Below are 19,536 nucleotides of genomic sequence, written 5' to 3' on the forward strand. Positions count from 1 at the left end.
CCTGTCTGCAGTGCTTCACCATGGTGACTGTTTGCCTCCTTTGCCTTCTGGTAAGCCTGATGCAGCTCCTTTACTTTCTCTTGGAACTGCTCCTGGTCCCTCTTGTAGTCCTTCTCCAACATACTCCAAGAAATCTTCTCATAGATGTCCATATTTCTACAACTTGATCTGAGCTGTGCCTGCACAGCTCTTCTCTCCATACACTCAAGGGATCCACCACCTCCTGTGTTCTCCAGGTCAGAAGTGCTTTTGGATCATGGAGCTGGCATACTCACTGGGCGTGTGCAGAATTAATTTCCCCCCCAGATTTCTTTACTTCCCTGTAGAAAAATGACTTTCTGACAGGGAAGCTGCAAGAGCAGTCATGCACCATCCCCTAGCTGCGCAGGTAAATCGTTTCAGGAACCCGGAGCAGCCAGCAGAGAGGTAAATCACTGCAGGGCTGGGAACACCCCAGCCAGTGGCTTCTGCCCTGAGCCGGTATCAGCTGCTAGTCCCAGCTGGGCTGGAGGCAAAAGAAGATGGGACTTCCTCTTTCCCTGCAAGGAGCATCTGGGGCTGTGTCAGACCCATCCCCAGAAACCTCCCTCAGCTGCAGGAAGCTCAGCATCCTCCCTTGCTTCCTTCCCCCATCTCTCCTCAGCTGTGGGGGGAGGGGTCACTGTATGGGGAGCTGCTCCCCCATCTGCCCAACCGCCATGCATCTGGACCTCCCATACCCAAACACGCCCACCAAGCCTCACCCCGTACACTCAGAACCTGCCTAGCCCTCCATACCCCAACCCCACCCCACTGAACCTCACCTCCTGCACCCAGACCACTCCCCACTGAGCTCCCTGCACTCAAACCCCCCCGATGAGCCCTTGTCACTGGCCCCCAATTAGCTGCACCCAGATCCCCATCCTACCAAGCCCCCCACACCCAGACCTCTCGGCTGAGCCCCAACCATTTTCACCTGGAAGCCCCTGCAGAGTACCATTGCCCCTGCATCTGGAATGCCTCTAACGAGCTCTGTGTATCTAGCTCCCCCACACCTAGACTCCCCACTGAGCTGCTTGCACTCAAATTGTCTCACAGAATCCTCTCACCTGGATCCCCCCACACTGAGCCCCTCCTCACTTGTATCCTGCCTGGCTGAGCTTGCCTGCCATACACCTGATAGTTCTGGGGCAGGCCCAGAGCCTAGGCTGCGTGAGGATCATTTGCAGCCTCACCACTGAGTCTGTGTCCCTGGGGTGGGGAGGCTGCAGGGTGATTTCCCAACTTTGTGCAGCCAGTGGCCTGTGCTCCCCACTGCCATGCTGGATTTATTTATTGACAAATAAAACTTACAGAATTTTGAATTATTGTGTGCAGAATTTTGAATTTTTTGGCACAGAATGCCCTCAGGAGTAACTGTTAAGTAGTCAAGCACTTGGGGTTCAGGAGTTGCCGTGCTAAGAGTAGAAAGTTATACTTATCCATTTAAATATGGCATCTTCATAGCCTTAAATAATTTATCAATATATGCAATCCATAAACTGAGGCATCTCATTCAGCGTTATATGGTGGGTTAACATAGTATTTTATGCAGTCTTTAGATTTACCTTGATTGAGTAGCAAGAAAATTAGTTGAGTTGCCAAGTTCTTCAATTTGCCTGCTGTAAATATTCAGCTTTAGTTTTTGATCTGTTTTAAATATTACTAAAATACTGGTCATTCTGTAATTGTGTTCTTTACTTGAAGTACCTATAGTCTCTCACACACACACACACTTTTTGGCTTGCTTTGTAGATTTAAGTCTTAAATTACATACAGTCTTTATATTTGGTTTAACTTCGGAACATAAAATGTACAAGAAATTTCACTTTGGCACATATTCTAATTATTTTCATGCAAACTGAACATATCTAAAAACATTTAAGTCATAAGTACATTGGCAGAACCAAGTTTGCACAGTCAGCGAGCAGTCTTCATGTTCTTATGTCTACTTTATTTCTCAAGCTTACTTTTATATTAATGCTACTCTTTTGCATGAAACAATTGTTTTTTATTAGTAATCATTCCTTTAAAATAAAACTTTACCATGGACTTAACTTATGTTCCTTGTAAGTATAATAACTCTTTCTGGAGAAGATACTGGTTTGTGGGTTTTTTAGTCAGGAGTCTTCCATACTCTGTGCAGGCTGTTCACCTAAAACAGGCAAGGCAGCCTTGCCTTTTTTTAATATCAGAAAAGTGGTTAATGTATCTTTGGCTGCTCACAACAGTTTACTTTTGTTTTTTGTGCAGAACACAAAGTAATAATAGTGGGACTTGACAATGCAGGAAAGACCACCATTCTTTACCAGTTGTAAGTATATGAGCTATTTAAAACTTCTGTTTGTTTGATACTTTCTTTCACAATTAATGTATGGGACCTGACTGAAGACTCTGGGGTACCCAGAGCTTAGCTCGTCCAAGGAAGGTATTTGTCATTCAATAATACTTAAGTTTTGTGTGTATTAGTAATAAAATAGATACAGATGTTGAATTGTTTAGAGCTGAGCTTCATGTGAATCAGATACTCAGCACAGAGTATCACAGAGTGCTCTCGAGGACAAAAAATAAATCTCTGCAATTGAGATCTTTGGAAATTGATGAGTGGTAAAATCCTTTCACGCATTGGTGAAAGCTTCCAGAAAGAAACTTAATTTAAAATTCGTATCTGCCTTTATTTTTAGTCAGTTTGCAAAACCCACGTACAGACCATTATTTCCAAAAGAAGAAAAAATTGTCATCTCCTCCGTAGTCAAAGGCATGTCACTGGTGGAACTAACAGTTCCTTCAGAATAATATTTCATCATGCTGCCATGGCTCCTGCAATAAATGGCTATGGTCTGTAGCTGTAGTTAAAAACAAAACAAACTCTTCCTTACCTCACAAGAGTATAAAGGGTAAATCTATAAATACTTGGGAAGCACACAATTACTGTGATGATGAAAGTGGTATATACATTTAGATAGAAAGAAATAAAGAATGTTTCCCCAAACCCTTTTCTTCTGTACTCTACATTGACAAAATAAACCATTGTTTTAAAGTTGGTACTGAGGTATTTTCAGCTGCAGATACAGAATTTCTTTCAGAAGCTATTGTGAAATCAGACAACCTTTACATTTTCCACGTGCTTTGACAACTTTATCTTCAGATTATTCTAGCAAGATTCAAAAATATTGTCTCTAGTGATGGTGACCTGTTGTATCATGGCAACTTTTGTTTTGAAACAAGTAAATTTTTTAGATTTTTACTAATATTAACAAAGTGTTAATCAGATTTAAGCTTTACTTTTCTGTACCGGACGTTCATGTATAATTGTATGCATATTTATCCCTATCTATGGTATGTACTACTACAAATGCAGATAAAAGGGCAGTCTCTTCACTCATTGATTGTAACTCATAACATGCACCCAAATTGAATAAATCTTTTACAGAAAAGATGTCTCTATATAGCTTTAATACATTATTATTTTATCTTTAATAAAAATTTAGATGAAAAAGACTGTTTTAAATAATTGCTTTAAGGGAATGAAAAGGATTTACTTTTTGTTATACAAACTTGTCACAATATACGACTGATACATTAGGAAGTTTCAAGATATTGCTAATTAGTTTTTGTGGTGTGATGTTGTTTCCATTAGCTTAATGAATGAAGTGGTCCACACATCTCCAACCATAGGAAGCAATGTTGAAGAAATAGTCGTAAAAAATACCCATTTCCTTATGTGGGATATTGGAGGACAGGAGTCATTACGGTCATCGTGGAATACCTATTATTCAAATACAGAGGTATGTGAAGTTGCTCCCAAAGTGTAAAATAAAGCAAATAAATGTAGATTTCATTCCTGATAGCTTGGGTGGAGATTACATTAATGGGATATGGAAGAATTTACCCATATGTGAGGACAGAATTTAGGCCCAAATGCAGTAGATGATATAAGGTCATGGCTCTGTATTTTCATTAAATCAAGCTTTCAGATTAGTGGTTCTCAACCAGGGGTCTGCATAATCCTGTGGGTACACAGCGGTCTTCTGGGGGTACATCCGCTCATGTAGGTATTTGCCTAGTTTTACAACATGCTACATAAAAAGTACTGGCGAAGTCAGTACAAACTAAAATTTCATACAATGACTTGTTTATACTGCTCTATATGCTATACACTGAAATGTAAGTACAATATTTATATTCCAATTGGTTTATTTTGTAATTGCATGGTAAAAATGAGAAAGTAAGCAATTTTTCAGTAATAGCATGCAGTGACACTTGCTTACAAGATCAGAAATAAAAGTAATTTTTAAGTGAGGTGAAACTTGGGGGTATGCAAGACAAATCGGACTCCTGAAAGGGGTACAGTAGCATGGAAAGGTTTTGCACCACTGTTCTAGTGAAACAAAAATTGTGTTTCAAGTGAACGGAGTAATTCTTAATGTATTTTAACTCCAGACCTAGATCTGGACATCTGAATATGTATATTAACATAGATACTTCAGGATCAGGAGATATTTTAGTGTTTTTTTTTTTTTGTTTTGTTTTGAAATTTGTCACCTGCTGCTTAGGCACCCTGTAATTGAGTAGTACAGTAGAAACAAAGATACATTATGTATGTGTTTAGAATGCCTTGTAATAAACCTCTATAGGAGGGGATGCTGGGCTTGAAGGTTCTGAAGCAAAAAATACTTAGAATACTCTTCCATCCTATTCTAGACAAATGATATTATTTGTCCTCTGGGATTAACAGTCCAGTTGGGCCTGCCGGTGTGTGCACAGCTTGTATTTTAGATTTCAGTGGTTTTATAAGAGTTTTGTTTAGCTCAACACAGGTTTTAAGTGAAACTGTTTTCTAACTTGTTTGAGAAAAATAAGACCAACATATACATCACATTTCTCCACAGTGAATGCAAAACTTAATTGGGGATGGAGACCGCAAGCGAATGGTTTAGCTTCTGTTTTCATGCGTAGTAGTGTTTTTGTGAAGCAGTGACAGTAGTGGAAAGAGAACAAAAGTTTTGCTATGCAGCACTGTATAAAAATGGTCAGCAGCTGCTGCTGCATTTATTCAGGGGACAAAAGTAACGCCAGCTGAGTGGGAGGAATGATATAGCAATAAAGCTGCCATTGACAAAGGTCAGAGGTGACTTCAGCTGACCAATGTATTGTTTCCACTTTGGTTTATAACACTGCAGAGATGAACCTCTTTGGGTTTTTTTAATTGCTGACCCCTAATAAGGCTTGTGCAGCATGTATTAAATCTCCATAACTTCAGTTTGCATGTGCAAACCTCAGTCATCTGTTACAAAGATCTTCAGACATTGATATTTAATACCTTAATAAACATAGAATAGTTTAGAAAAGAACAAAAACATACACTACCTTATTGTTGAATAGCCATTCCACTTTCCAATAGGTTGCCTTCCTGCTACCTAAATTCATTTCTCTGCTAGTCTCTGCAGCAGAAGTTCTTACACATCACTTCCCTCAGGCTAGCACTGGAATCCTGCTTCACCCAGAAAGAGGGCAGCAGAGCCCTGCGTGCTGCCTGTCTTGCTTCAACAGTCCGTTGGTGCTACTAACAAAGTAATATAGATTGCTCTCCTCCCTTTCAAGAAATTGCAGTCCTTGCACAACACTCCAAGACTTACAGGGGCTGGAATTTGGGGGAAGAGCATGAATCTGTTAAAGACTATTCCAGATGGTAGCATGAAGTCACGTAGCCAGCTTGCGTTCTACCAACAGCTTCACACAAGGGAGCCACTGTGATGCATTGTTTCTTTTGTGTTCAAATGGAACCTTTTCCCAAGTGTGTGTAGTTTATAGCAGATATGACAGTTTACTGTATTATGATGACTGGTAATCACAGTGCGAAGGTCCGATATAATAGGACACAATGAGAAGGTACCGTTGTGGTAGTTGCATTTTTCATTCACATTGTGAAGAATTATATGTAGAAGGTGTTTTTTTTTTTTGTTTTTTTTTAAATTGTGGTCCATGTCTACAGATAACTAGTTTATCAAACAGTTATTCTGAATCTTCAGTATTATAATTACATATATTAGTATTATGTCCACTGCAGTTTTACTTTTATTTGTACAGTCCTAAATAAATCTATGAATCTATAGCCATATATAACCACAGTTTTAATGTGTAGCTAAAACTAAATGTAATCTTAATGAAACAGTTTTAAAAATAGTCCCAGTTTAAGGCCTTTCTAGCTAGTTTCTCAGGTGGTAAAAACCATGATTTTACTTGGTAAAAGCCACCTCTCATGAATACTGTCATCCCTGGTTTCAGAGCCCGGGTCAGCTGACTTGGGTTTGTGCTACGATGCTAAATAACATTGTAGATGCTCTGGAGCCCAGGCTCTGAGACTGAGCAAAGTGGGAGGAGCCTTCAGTCCATAGTGGAGCTCCCTCTTTGTTCAATGGGAGGTTTGCCCAGAAATTGAGTGTAGAGCTTTATGTGGTGGTTAACTTTTTAATTCTTTCTTCTATTCAGTATCATTTAGTGGAAAAATGCTCCCCTTTAAGACCGTGTTATTTCTACTCTTTCTTTTCCTTCCTCAGGCTTCTCTCTCTCTCTTCCCCCGCTGTTCTCTTTCTCTCCATTTTCTTCAGTGCAGCCACTGACTTCGCCTGTCAGTGGGCTTCATTCCCAATTCATCTTTTTTCCACCCCAAAAATGTGAAATAGTTGATGACACTTTATATGTCAGCATTGTTGGGATTTCCTCTCTAACATGAGATTAATGGCAGGAGAGATCTGGTCTATGGGTTGCAAGTTTGACATCACTGGTCTAGAGATTCCAGTTAGAATAAGCGCCCTTAAGTGCTATGTGAATGCAAAGCTCAGGCCTCCAACAAGCACTGAGATCTTCTCTGTGCTATTGGCAATTAAATTTTTTAAGCCCAGATAGTAACAGGTGAAAATGTATTTTACAGTGCATTTGGGGGAATCCAACCTCAGACATTTTCTGATACATAAGGCACACTGACTAAGTGATCATTGCTCTGTGCCTGGCTTTCAACTATGCAGTCACTAGGGGTCAAATTTCCATTATGCACATGACTAGCAAGTTCACATCTGACTACACATGTGTAATCTGGGATTTGCATGCACTTGTGTAGCAGGGTATGTACAATAGTCAGAACGCACGAGACAGTCTTGGGGCTGATAATCCAACCTTAGATCACCAGTAAAGGATACTATTTTATTTTATATATATATATATATATATATATATATATAGGGCTGCTGATTAATTGCAGTGAAGTCATGCGATTAACTCAAAAAAATTAATCATGATTAAAAAAATTAATCACACTGTTAAACAATAGAATACCAATTTAAATTTATTAAATATTTTGGATGTTTTTCTACATTTTCAAATATATTGATTTCAATTACAACACAGAATACAACATGTACAGTACTCACTTTATATTTGTATTACAAATATTTGCACTGTAAAAAATTATAACCAAAAGAAATAGTATTTTTCAGTTCACCTTATACAAGTACCTAATCCTGAGAGCATTCCGTGCCTAAAAATTATGCACACAATATTTTAAAATTATGCAAAATTCTGCTAATTTTATTTGTCAAAATAATACTCCATAATCATGCCAGTTTCAATTATTTTGGTAAGTTATTTCAAAATACCTGTCAGCAAGTATGTCTGTAACAATACAGACACACACACACAAATTCCCGCAGGAATAGAGTTAAAGAAACCCCTATGACAGCCCAGTTCCTGTTTCTTCCCTTCCTCCTGCCCCCTGGGGCCAGACACCCACAATCCTGCCCCCATAGAGCCCAGGGATACAGAGGGAGAAACAGCCTGATGCTCACTACTAGGCTTACATGGAGTTTCCTGCCCGCCACCCTCTCCTTTTCTCAGGGCACGCTGGGAACTGCAGCTGCCAGGAACCCTCTAGCTCCCTTTCCCTCCCCCCCCCCCCCCCCCCCCGTAGCGTCTTCTATGTGCGAGCTGGGCTCTGCTGGATCCAGTGGCCCCTAGTGGCAACTAGCAGCACTTGAAGCCCATTTCTGTGGGGAAAAGGAAATTCTGCGCACACGTTAATTTCTTCAAAATTCTGCATTGTGCAGTGGTCCAGAATTCCCCCAGGAGTATACACCTGTCAGGGATGATCTAGATAATATTTAGTCCTGCCATGAGTACAGGAGACTGGACTAGATGACCTCTCAAGGTCCCTTCAAGTCCTGTGATTCTATACATTCTGTTCTGCCTGAGGGGACAGAGCCTGCCCCACTCCTACCTCCTCAGAAACACCCTGAAGCCCTGCCCCTCCATGCCCAGCATGCCGCAATAGCGAGCAAGAGGGACTGGATGTCACGCCGTCTCACATGCACGACTGCCCCCCCGCGGTGATTTACATTTCTACCAGTTACTCCAGGCACCCAAGCCGACCTGCCTGGCTGCCAGGGAGTGGCACCGTGACCGCTCTTGCTGCTTCCTTTGCTTCCCCGTCAGAAGTCATTTTTCTGTGGGGAAGCAAAGAAATCTGCAGAGGACATGAATTCTGTGCATGCACAGTGACACAGAATTCCCCCAGGAGTAAAATACCATAGTGCAATCTCTTTATTGTGAAATCGCAACTTACAAATGTAGATTTTGTTGTTGTTACTGCACTCAAAAACAAAACAATGTAAAACTTTAGAGCCTACAGGTTCACTCAGTCCTACTTCTTATTCAGCCGATCACTAAGACAAACAAGTTTGTTTACATTTACAGGAGCTAATGCTGCCCGCTTCTTATTTACAATGTCACCTGAAAATGAGAACAGGCATTTGCATAGCATTTTTGTAGCTGGCATTGTAAGGTATTTACATGCCAGATCTGCTAAACATTCGTATGCCCCTCCATGCTTTGGCCCCCATTCCAGAGGACATGCTTCCATGCTGATGATGCTCATTAAAAAAGTAATGCGTTAATTAAATTTGTAACTGAGCTCCTTGGGGGAGAATCGTATGTCCCCTGCTCTGTGTTTTACCCACATTCCGCCATGTATTTCATGTTATAGCAGTCTTGGATGGTGACCCAACATATTGTTCATTTTAAGAACACTTTCACTGCAGATTTGACAAAATGCAAAGGTACCAGTGTGAGATTTCTAAAGATAGCTACAGCACTCAACCCAAGATTTAAGAATCTGAAGTGCCTTCCAAAATCTGATTGGGACAGAGTGTGGAGCATGCTTTCTGAAGTCAGATGTGTTGGTTAGGAAAGTCCAGGTCGGATATGCATAAAGAACATTTACTAACCAATAAGTCTCTCTTGCAAAGTTCAGACTACAGAAAATACATAGATGGAACCTTTTTTACATGTAGTCTGAGAGAACCTTTTTCTTTTATTTTTCCTAGTTCATCATTCTTGTTGTTGACAGCATTGACAGAGAACGACTTTCTATCACAAAAGAAGAACTTTACAGAATGTTGGCTCATGAGGTATATTTAAAAACTCAGTATTCCAATACATTTGGATTGTAGGCTTCCTTTTTTGTTAGCACCCAAATAATTATAAACATGAAGACTTAACCTTTTACAAAACAAAGTTGTTTCGTTAGCATAGGTATTGATGTACATTAACTGTGCTTTTTAAAAATTTTAGATTGTCGGTGTCTAGACAAGAACAGTCAGAATATCATGAAAAATACATGCTCCATGTTCTAACACTCTTAGGAGGGTTCATTCTATTGTAACAAGGTAGCAGTTTCTTTTATAAAAGTTATACAGATTATAAAAAGTTTTTGTATGTTTAACTTCATGCTGTCTGACTTGTACTGTTTTTCCTTCCTCTGTCTTACAACTACGGTTAAAAATGAAATTTTGAAGACGCTTAAAAGCTTCTAAAGCAAGTTTTGAGATTAATTTTCACTGCTGCTTGCATCCTATTAATGTAAAGAATCATGAATAGTATTATAAATGCTTAATCTTTGGATGATGCTTGCTTCCCTTCTGATCTAAAATGAAGTTTAGCTGTGAGCAGTACTCAGTGTTATCTGACAGGTTTCAGAGTAGCAGCCGTGTTAGTCTGTATTCGCAAAAAGAAAAGGAGTGCTTGTGGCACCTTAGAGACTAACCAATTTATTTGAGCATAAGCTTTCATGAGCTACAGTATGCATCCGATGAAGTGAGCTGTAGCTCACGAAAGCTTATGCTCAAATAAATTGGTTAGTGTTATCTGAGTGGTTCATAATCTATTTCTAAAAATGAAAGGAAATTGTCTGTAAATGGGTCAGTTCAATAAAAATAGTTTTTGCTCTGGGTCTGGGGGTGTAAAATATGTTATAAAATGGATGGGAAGAAGTCTTTTGTTCAAAATCTTCCCCATGATTTCAGAATGGATCCCAATATTGCAAACCCCTATTCAAATACTGCCTCAGCATGGGGGGGGGGGGGGAGAGGACTACATGACCTATTAGGGTGCCTTTCAGCTCTACATATCCATGATTCTAAGAAGTCTTAACTCATTTGAGTTGTCCTGATGACTGACTTCAGTCAGACTAGTCTATAAGTTAGGACTACTTGTGAGAGTATGGATTTGCAGCACTGGACCTTAACTTTGCTTTTGTTTCTTCAAAGCATCCAGACATAGAAATGGATCTCCACTAATCCTAGCAGATTAATTGGTATTGAACTCTTAAAATTTGACCTAATGATTTCTTGGTTATGAAATGTCTTTTTTCTCTATTGCCCTGCTCCAAAAAAATCTGCTGTTCCTATTTTTGTTGCCTTAGTTACATGGAAAGTTTAGACAACATTCTAAACGACTCACATCTAACTTAAACTATTCAAACATTACTAGTAAGTACTGCCCTTTAGTCAAAAGTGACAGAGGTCTTAAGATATGAAATGGATTTGTTAAATTATGAAGTATAGTTTCTTCCTTTCCTGTCCTTATAAAATTTCTAAACATTTAATTTTATTTAAAAAAAAAAAGCACCTAGAGTTGGAAGTAATTTCAGCGGAATGATGGCATGTTAACTCTTCGACTCTGTCATTATCTCACTTAAAGATTTCCAGAATGTTCCTCCAATAGTAATCTAATTGTCTGAACATACTGAGCTGCTTTAGAAAATATATCATTTATTGTGTCTTCAAATTAGTCATCAGTGAAGTGTGGCAAGACCAAAGGACCAAGAAGTGAAGCAAACCCTAATTTGATGCCTGAGGAATGTTAGTTAGAACAGCTTTCTAAATGAATCATTGTTTGTCTTTCACTATAATTTATTGTTGTAGAAAGCCTCTCAAAGTTAAATGTTACTGCATAATTTTAATATAGAATGACTTTACTGTAACTGTGGGAAAATATATTTGACATTATATAACCTTTTAGATTTTTATCATAACATTGGCATCACAAGTACTATACATATTCTGTCTTGCTTCCAGGATTTACGGAAGGCTGCAGTTCTCATCTTTGCAAATAAGCAGGACATGAAAGGTTGTATGACAGCTGCTGAAATATCTAAATACCTCACCCTTAGTTCTATAAAGGATCACCCATGGCACATTCAGTCCTGCTGTGCTTTGACAGGAGAAGGGTAGGTGTCAAGTTACATGTGTCTAAGTTCAAGAATGTAAAATAAATGGAAAACTGTGTGATTTAGAAGCTCATTGGCACCGGTCTAGATCTTTTGAAATAGGATTTTTCTTATTCTCACCTTTGCAGACATAATGACAACTTAAGTGTATCTTCCCCTTGGCTAACCTCTGGATCTTCCTTACAGCTGAGTCCTCCAGCTTTAACTGATAGCATTTTTCAGCCGTTTGAAAGAATGATGCTCTACGCTCCTATTGACTCTCGCTATGTCGACTGGCTAGCCTACTTGCTCTTTGCTTAGTGTCTGTAATACCCGGGTGACTGCTTCAACTCTCTATACACTAGGGCAGCAACTCTGACTTGACCAGAGGGTAAAGAATATAAATAGTGTGTGGCTTTCAGCCTCACTGTGAGGATCACTTATGAACACCATTTTCTCTTGGGTAGAAGCCAACAAATATTTTAGTGCTCCTGGAAATCCCTACCAGGAGACTCCCACCCTTTCATCCTGGAATGTCTTTTTAATATGCAGTCCTATCAGACCTTATTTTGACTTTTCAGATGTATACTCAAAAAGATATGTTTGCCAACATTCACTATGGCATGAAGACCTACTTTGTTACTGGTGTAAAACCTGTTACCTATATGCAGTTGATGTAATTGACTTATTAACTTTTAAACTTCTGTCTCAGTTATGCCAGCAAAGTTACAAAAATTTAAAACTGAGCTTTCCTCAGACCCCTTGCCTTCACAGATGAGACATTCTTGGTGTCTGACAGGAGCTAACCATGGGTTTTTCTTTCAGATTCAGTTACCCAGTTTTCCTGAGTGCCCTAAACTTCCACCTTGATTTTCAAACAGCCTCATCATTTGTAGAATTCATTTTGTTTCAGCAGTAAAATAGTAGAAGAATATTCTGTGATAATGCTGCCTCAGGGCTTCAAAAGTAGTGGATATAGCAGATCATTCAGAAGTTTAAAAAAAAACAAACTTCCCCACGATGGTGAAATGTGAAGTTTACTTTTCAGATACAGCTGGGGCTGTCCTGTGAAGTGAGTGTCTGCCTGTACCTCTGTCACTTTCCCTGACCTCTTATAATGGGAGGTGCTGACCCATGTTTGGTCTATTAATTTTGGATATTTATTTCCAAAAATTAAGCCACTGACTTGTCCAGCTAACTACTATTATTTTTGCTAAAGGCAACTTTGATGGGTAACTCATGAGGATCTGGTTTTGTGTAAACAGATCTACATTTTCAGGTCAAATTATTTCCTTTCATATTTAAATTGGTGATGTACTTACTGTAACTTTGTTCTTAATATGGAATCTATGTAATTCCACATTCTCATTTCAAAATTTATTGTAGGTAAACATTAATTAAGCCAGTGTCTTTTTGTTTAATGTACGCAAAATAGAATTTTATTTGTTCACTTAATTTGAATCATTTGAATACTATTTAAAAAGGCTTTCTTTAATGAAAAGGAAGGATCACTCTCTCCTTGGCCCTATTACGTTACCAAAATTAAAGGTGTTAATGGATCATACTGTGTAGGGTTTGACAGTTTACTATAGCCAAAAGAGAAATGTCACTGGTAGTTGTATATTGATGGATTAAAACAACATTGGTGCTTCTTAGCTGTCAACTTTGAGTTTTAGCCAGACATGATTTTGTGTTAGTCTCACCCTGGCATTCAATGAAGATCTAATGTAAGCAGCATTTGAAATGTGATATTTGTGTTAGCCCTAAGGCAACAGTTATCAAACAGTGGGTCAGGACCCCATTCTAATGTGGTCGCCAAGGTTGGCGTTAGACTTGCTTGGGCCTGGGGCCAAAGCCCGAGCCCCACTGCCCCGGGCCAAGGGCATCAGCCCTGGGTGGCGGGGCTCAGGTTACAGGCCCCTGCCTAGGGCTGAAGCCCTTGGGCTTTAGCTTTGCACCCCCTGCCAGGGCAGCAGGCCTTGGACGGGCTCAGGCTTCAGTCCCTCCTCCTGGGGTTGTGTGGTAATTTTTGTCGTCAGAAGGGGGTCACGGTGCAATGAAGTTTGAGAACCCCTGCCCTAATGCATGGTGTTAAGTCATCTGTACTGCTATGTGGGAAACCCATTAAGATTTTTATATCTTTCCTTTCACTCCTTGGATGATTTGTATTGAGAGTAGCATGTTTTGGCTCTGGACGGGAAATTGAAGCTGGACTTTCTTTCATGTGATTGTATCTTTTGGCTTTAAAAGAAATCCTACCTAGGCCACGTGCACCTGTAATTGATGGCGAAAGATGGTGCTTTTTGGTAGGATGACTTATGTGAGAGCAAATGGTTAAGCTTCATTGCGACCTCTCTTATTAATTTTCAGATTATGCCAAGGTCTGGAATGGATGACCTCCCATATCGGAGTGAGATAACTTGTTGCAAAAGAGACTGCATCTATTTATTCTGTGAACATGAACATTTTCCTGGTACTTCTGGTTGCTAAGGGAGCAACCATGTTTAATTTATAACGACAAAAACCTCTGAGCAGCACTTGAATCAAGTGCAGCTGAACTGAAACACAAAGTATTTTTAACTTTTTTAATGCACTACTCTTCCACAGGATGAACATATGAATCTGTTTCAGTATCGAAGTTCTCCTGGCTATTCTAATTTTTCAGTGGTTGCCTTGTAAGATATCTTTCATCATGGAAAATATTTCACACTTGATTTTTGTAATGATGCAAACTGTTTCTGTAACTTACTATCTTAAATTTCTTCATTAACACTGGGGAAAAAGTGAGTAGATTGATGTATACCCTAGCATAACTTTAATGTTTTCAAAAGATTGGGCTATCTATGTTCAGATGGTCCAATTGCAGATATGGCTATCTCCAAGGCAGGTTTTAGGTATGTTAAGAATTGTAATGGTCAGCATTGAAACAGTTATTTATGGTTGTTGATATGCTTGGGTTTTTTTTGGTTTTTTTTCATATGTGTAAGTGAATTTCTGCCTTAAAATAAAACATTCCCTTTTTTATTCCCATATGAGGTAAGTAGTTCTGGGTCGTATTTTTACCTGAAACTTTGCAGGGTGGATAAAAATCAGAGTTATTATTTAATTAAAATGCATTTTTCTTTTTAAAAATGAACCAGTTTAAATATTTAAAATTGACAACATATAAAGAGCTAAACTTAGTGTAATCTTTTAAAATCACTTAAAGAAAAAAATTCTGCATCCTATATCCAGCACACTTAAATCGTTTTATTTAACTAAGAAACAACTTTAAAATGCTGTTTTGTATATTTGTAATTTAATTCCAATTTCCAAATACAGCTTGACACAAATCCAGAGCAAAAAACATCTAGTAAATAAACGCTTCGTTCATCATTTTCTAACAATGTACAAATTAAGAATCTGAACAAATGTATGTTAAGTGATATAATTGTTTAAATGATGTGTATATAGAATATCCTCCCGATTTAGCAAAAAAGTACCAAACTTAGTGTTGACTATTTTGATTAAACATGTTTTAATGGTTATACCAATCAATAAGAATGAACCTTACTTTAGGGGAGAAGCTAAAAGTACAAATACAGAACAAGATTAAATTCCTACTTGCTGATTAACATAAGGGACCAATCACTTTTGATTTAAATCAGTGCAGCTTACAGCTTTATAAACTACGACTGTAGTAAAACTGCAATGAATATACTGAATGTGAAATGTACTGATATGTTGCACTATATTTTAATAATTCAAATTTATAGTGAAAATATTTTCAATATATTGGATATATTATATATATATATATATATATATATTTCAATATTTATAGTGAAAATATTTTCCACGAGGACACTTATCAGATCTGATCTGGTTCTCGTTCAGCTGTGTGATCTAGAAGAAAGTAGTCCTATGCTGAAGCATACTAGAACGAAACATAAAATGAAATTTTTTGCAACACTTTAGCAGGGCAGGGGAGACTTAATTTTCTCAGCCAGAGAGAAAATGATTAATAAGCATTCTTGACAATAGAAATAGAAAATCCACTTCTTCATTTCCTACATCAATTTTCATATTGTTTTCCATAATAGCCATTGTCACACTCACAATGTTACTTTAGAAATGAAGGGTTTGGTCTGGCAAACACACTCAGGTATAGTGTTTTGCTACCTGAGTTGTCCATTTGGGTTTAAAAAAATATCAGTTGAAAGTCCTACCGCATGTTAGAATTTCTCAACCATCTTCAACTTATGCTGTTCATAATGATAGTATTCAGTACATTACAATTCACCTATCTGTAGTGAATGTAATGCTGGTACGGTTTGCAGTTTAAAAATATTTCTTAGAAGTTAATATATTGGCTGTAAGGAATCCTCATTCCGCATTTCAGTGACATAAAAAACTGTACAACAGTCATATCTTAGAAATGGAGTTATAGGTGTTTCCACATAATCACTTTTTTAATTTTCATTAAAAATTCTGAAAGTACAGTTTGTTGTAATGCAGTATATTACCTAAAGTGTGGTGCACGCCACAGTATTTTGCTTTTCTCAGACGAAAATCCATTATTTAACAAATAATGGGCCTGATTTTTTAAGAGAAGCATCAGTGCTTCTTTGTTCACCAACACTTGTGAATGTGCATATGCAAAATGCATGCACATACATATGACCAGTATCTGAAAATCAGGCCATATTTAAAAATAGTTCTTATGAATCTTAAGCTTTTCTGTTATTTATAAACAAAACTAAGTTGATTAAGATTAAATTTTACATTTCTACTCAAAATACTGGGTTTCCTTTTGTGAGGCTTTCCCACGACTTTTACACTGTTACAGCTAGTATTAAATCTCACCTACTTTTTTTTTTTTTAATTTTCATCAGAACTTTTTACTTAAAGATTGTAATGGAAAATGGGCCTGTCACCAAGCAGGGGTTCTTTCCAACTCCCAAATATACGCTGCCATACCCAGTCTCTTTCAAGGAGGTTTATTTTCTTAATAGAAGCAAGTAAACAAACAGAAAAACAGTCTTTTAAGTCAGTTCTCGCTTTCAGGTTTCAGCTGTGCCCTCTCGGGCCTCTGGCAGATTCCCAGTTCTGACCAGCTCTGTTCCCTTTCTGGGACAGCAGCCTCAGGGCTCTCTCTCTCTGAGCACCTGGTCTCTTGCCACAGGGGACCTACCACCAGAGTTAGCTCAACTCCAGCGTGGCTCTCCCCCTACGCCCCGCCCCCCGCCCTCCCCCCCCCAATGGCACAGCCTGTCCTAATCAATCACCTTCTTCCTTCCCACTGGCAGTGCTTTATAGGCTAATGTGTAGCTCAGCCCCCTTTAACTGGCTGATTGGACTCACCTGCCCTGATCCAGGGGAGCTGGGCCTAGTCTATCTACAGGGGCCAGCTACCCTATGACAGAGACCTTCTTACATAATTAGTACTAGACAAAGTAAGAAATATGTAAATTGTCATTTGGCATAAAGTATACTCCTCCTCTTCCTCCAAGGTAACTTTGTGTCTTTTCAATAATATGGGGCAAATTAACATCTCTGTATTAGGGGAAAACATTACCTTTTTCTGGAAAAAAGAAGGTATTCACCATTTCTGTCACACCATTTATCATACTGAGAGAAGTTAGAAAAGTAGGTCATTTTTGGTTGAGAGAATGGAAAGGCTTCATTTCACCCTTCCCCGTAGTGCACATGCAATATAGTCTGTTTGAATGTAAGCGTTTTATATCAAAATGATGTATTGGCATCACTGGATTTTTAAGTAGTTCATTAGCTTTTGGTAAACTAAACTGTTCAGGCAGACTAAATATGTGTATGTTGACCTTATCTTTATCTCCCATCTAGGTTTCTTTTGTCAGGGTCCTTGGCCATTTTTGCAGTGAATTAGTATTCCTGTTTATATTCTGGTAGCACCTAAAGGCTTCGCCCAGGGTTGAAGCCCCATTATCCTAGGCAGCCCCCACCCCAAGGGCTTACAATTGAAAAGACAAGATAGACAAACAGAAAAGCAACTTTCCAAAAATACAATTTCTTCTCAATTTTCCATCAACCTCTGCTGCCTCTGCCTTTCCTGATCCTCCTGTCCTGCAGGCAGAGGAGTTTCAATTCCTAGCAAAGGGATTCTCCCCTAAAATTGCTAGATTCTTGGGTAGCAGATAAAAAGCAACAAATGAGATTTACTCCAGTATGTGGGCAACCATTTCCAGTTTGTGTGGTAAGAGAGATTTCTTCTAGTGCTTGCTCATGTTGATTCCATTCTAGGTGCATGCGCACCCATGTGTACAGTCGTCGGAGACTTTTGCCGTAGCGGTATCCGAAGGGTCTGCTGTGGCACCCCTTTGAGTGCTGCACTCATGTGGCAGTATATTGGGCACCGCCGAACTTACGCCACTCAGTTCCTTCTTACCACCCATGATGGTTGGTCGGAGCACCTCGTTTTGCATTGCAAGAGCATTAGCGGTTCTTTACAGTCCATTGTCTTCCTCTTTGTATATAGTTTGTAGGTACTTAGCCATTAAGGTAAGTGGTAATTTAGTTTGGTAGTGAGTCCCGGCTGGGAATTTGCCCCAGATGCCCTATCACGGCACCAGTCTCTAGCCCCCCGGTAGCACTCGATGGGCAGGCACTGATCCTCGCCTCACTGTTCGCCAACCAGGGTCAGTTGGCAGACGCAAACCTCAACTACTCCTTCCTGGTTGCTAGAAGGGCAGTGGTCCAAGTCCACTTGGCTGCTATCTTGGCCTTCCATCTGCCATTCGAGGGTAGGTCGGTTTTCGCCCAGGACATACGTGCCAGATGCCTCGAGCGCCTCTACCCGCATGTCAGGGACCCCGTTCCTCCGTTGAACCTGAATCTTGTGCTGTCGTGGCTCATGGGACCCCCCTTCGAGCCTCTGGCTTCCTGCTCTCTCCTTCCCCTTTCCTGGAAGGTCGTGTTCTTGGTGGCAATAACATCTGCCTGCCAGGTCTCAGATTAGGGCGCTCACCTCAGAACCTACCTGTACGATCTTTTACAAGGTGCAGCTGTGGCCACACCCGGCTTTCCTGCCCAAGGTGGTCTCACAGTTTCATATGGGCCAGGACATTTATTTACCGGTACTTTTTCCAAAGCTGCATAAGTCAGAGGATGAGCATAGGTTGCATTCCCTAGACGTCAGGAGGGCACTAGCCTTTTACATTGAAAGAACGAAGCCATTCCCCAGGTGAACGCAATTGTTCGTCGCGGGGGCCGACAGGATGAAAGGTCATCCAAGAAGAAATTGTTTGACCGGATACTGGATCACTGGCTGCATTCACTGCTGCTACGATCAGGCAAAGGTGCCACCTCCAGTGATTGTAACCGCCCACTCAACCAGGGTGCAGGCCTCTTCGGCAGCTTTGCTGGCCCAAATGCCTATCCAGGACATCTGTAGGGTGGTCACCTGGTCATCCATCCACACGTTCATGTCCCAGTATACACTTACCCAGTAGGCCCGGAACGATGCTGGCTTTGGCAGAGCAGTACTGTAAGCCACTGTACTGTAATTCTGTTTTTGCAAAAATGTTCCTAAGGTTTCGTTATTGTTTCAATGCAGAATGAAAACAACCTTTGAAACCTTGAAAGTTGCCACAAAATGGAATTCTTTTCCTCCAGCAAGCTCTACTAGCAGATTTTATGTGCATAGGACTTAGGCTGTTTGTGTTCCTGCAGTAATGAAAGAATTACCTGTATCTAAGGTCAAAATGAGTGGCTCGTTAAAATGCCTCAACACTGTATATCAGCATGAGGGTTAAGCCCCTCAGCTAGCACTGAAGGGATACTCCACCAGATACAACTATGTTTCTTGAGTGCAAAACAGAGGCCATGTGTCTCGATCTGCTGGGGCTGTTGGCTGATCTTTGTTTCAGCAACCTCCACTTAGCGGATCTAGATTCCTCCACAGGGTGCACATGGGGGCATATGGAACTCCAACCTCCTTCTCAGGTAAGGCCTCACCCTACTGC

At 39.8% G+C, this 19,536-nt stretch overlaps 1 protein-coding gene across 3 annotated transcripts in view; it reads left to right on the forward strand.

The window, feature by feature from the left end:
• The window catches only part of ARL5B (ARF like GTPase 5B), an 89,611-nt gene that overhangs the window by 7,670 nt on the left and 62,405 nt on the right, over positions 1–19,536 (forward strand). For 2 of the 3 annotated variants that reach the window (XM_074946043.1, XM_074946041.1), the window contains exons 2-6: positions 2,272–2,332; positions 3,659–3,806; positions 9,396–9,479; positions 11,427–11,578; positions 13,928–15,176. In XM_074946043.1, the coding sequence (XP_074802144.1) occupies positions 3,663–3,806; positions 9,396–9,479; positions 11,427–11,578; positions 13,928–13,976 (429 nt within the window). In that variant the 5' untranslated portion in view covers positions 2,272–2,332; positions 3,659–3,662 and the 3' untranslated portion in view covers positions 13,977–15,176. Of the gene's footprint in view, positions 1–2,271; positions 2,333–3,658; positions 3,807–9,395; positions 9,480–11,426; positions 11,579–13,927; positions 15,177–19,536 lie in introns of those variants that run through there. The other variant, XM_074946042.1, reaches the window with a different exon arrangement.

Source organism: Natator depressus, chromosome 2 (assembly GCF_965152275.1).
Source record: "Natator depressus isolate rNatDep1 chromosome 2, rNatDep2.hap1, whole genome shotgun sequence".
Taxonomy (NCBI): domain Eukaryota; kingdom Metazoa; phylum Chordata; order Testudines; family Cheloniidae; genus Natator; species Natator depressus.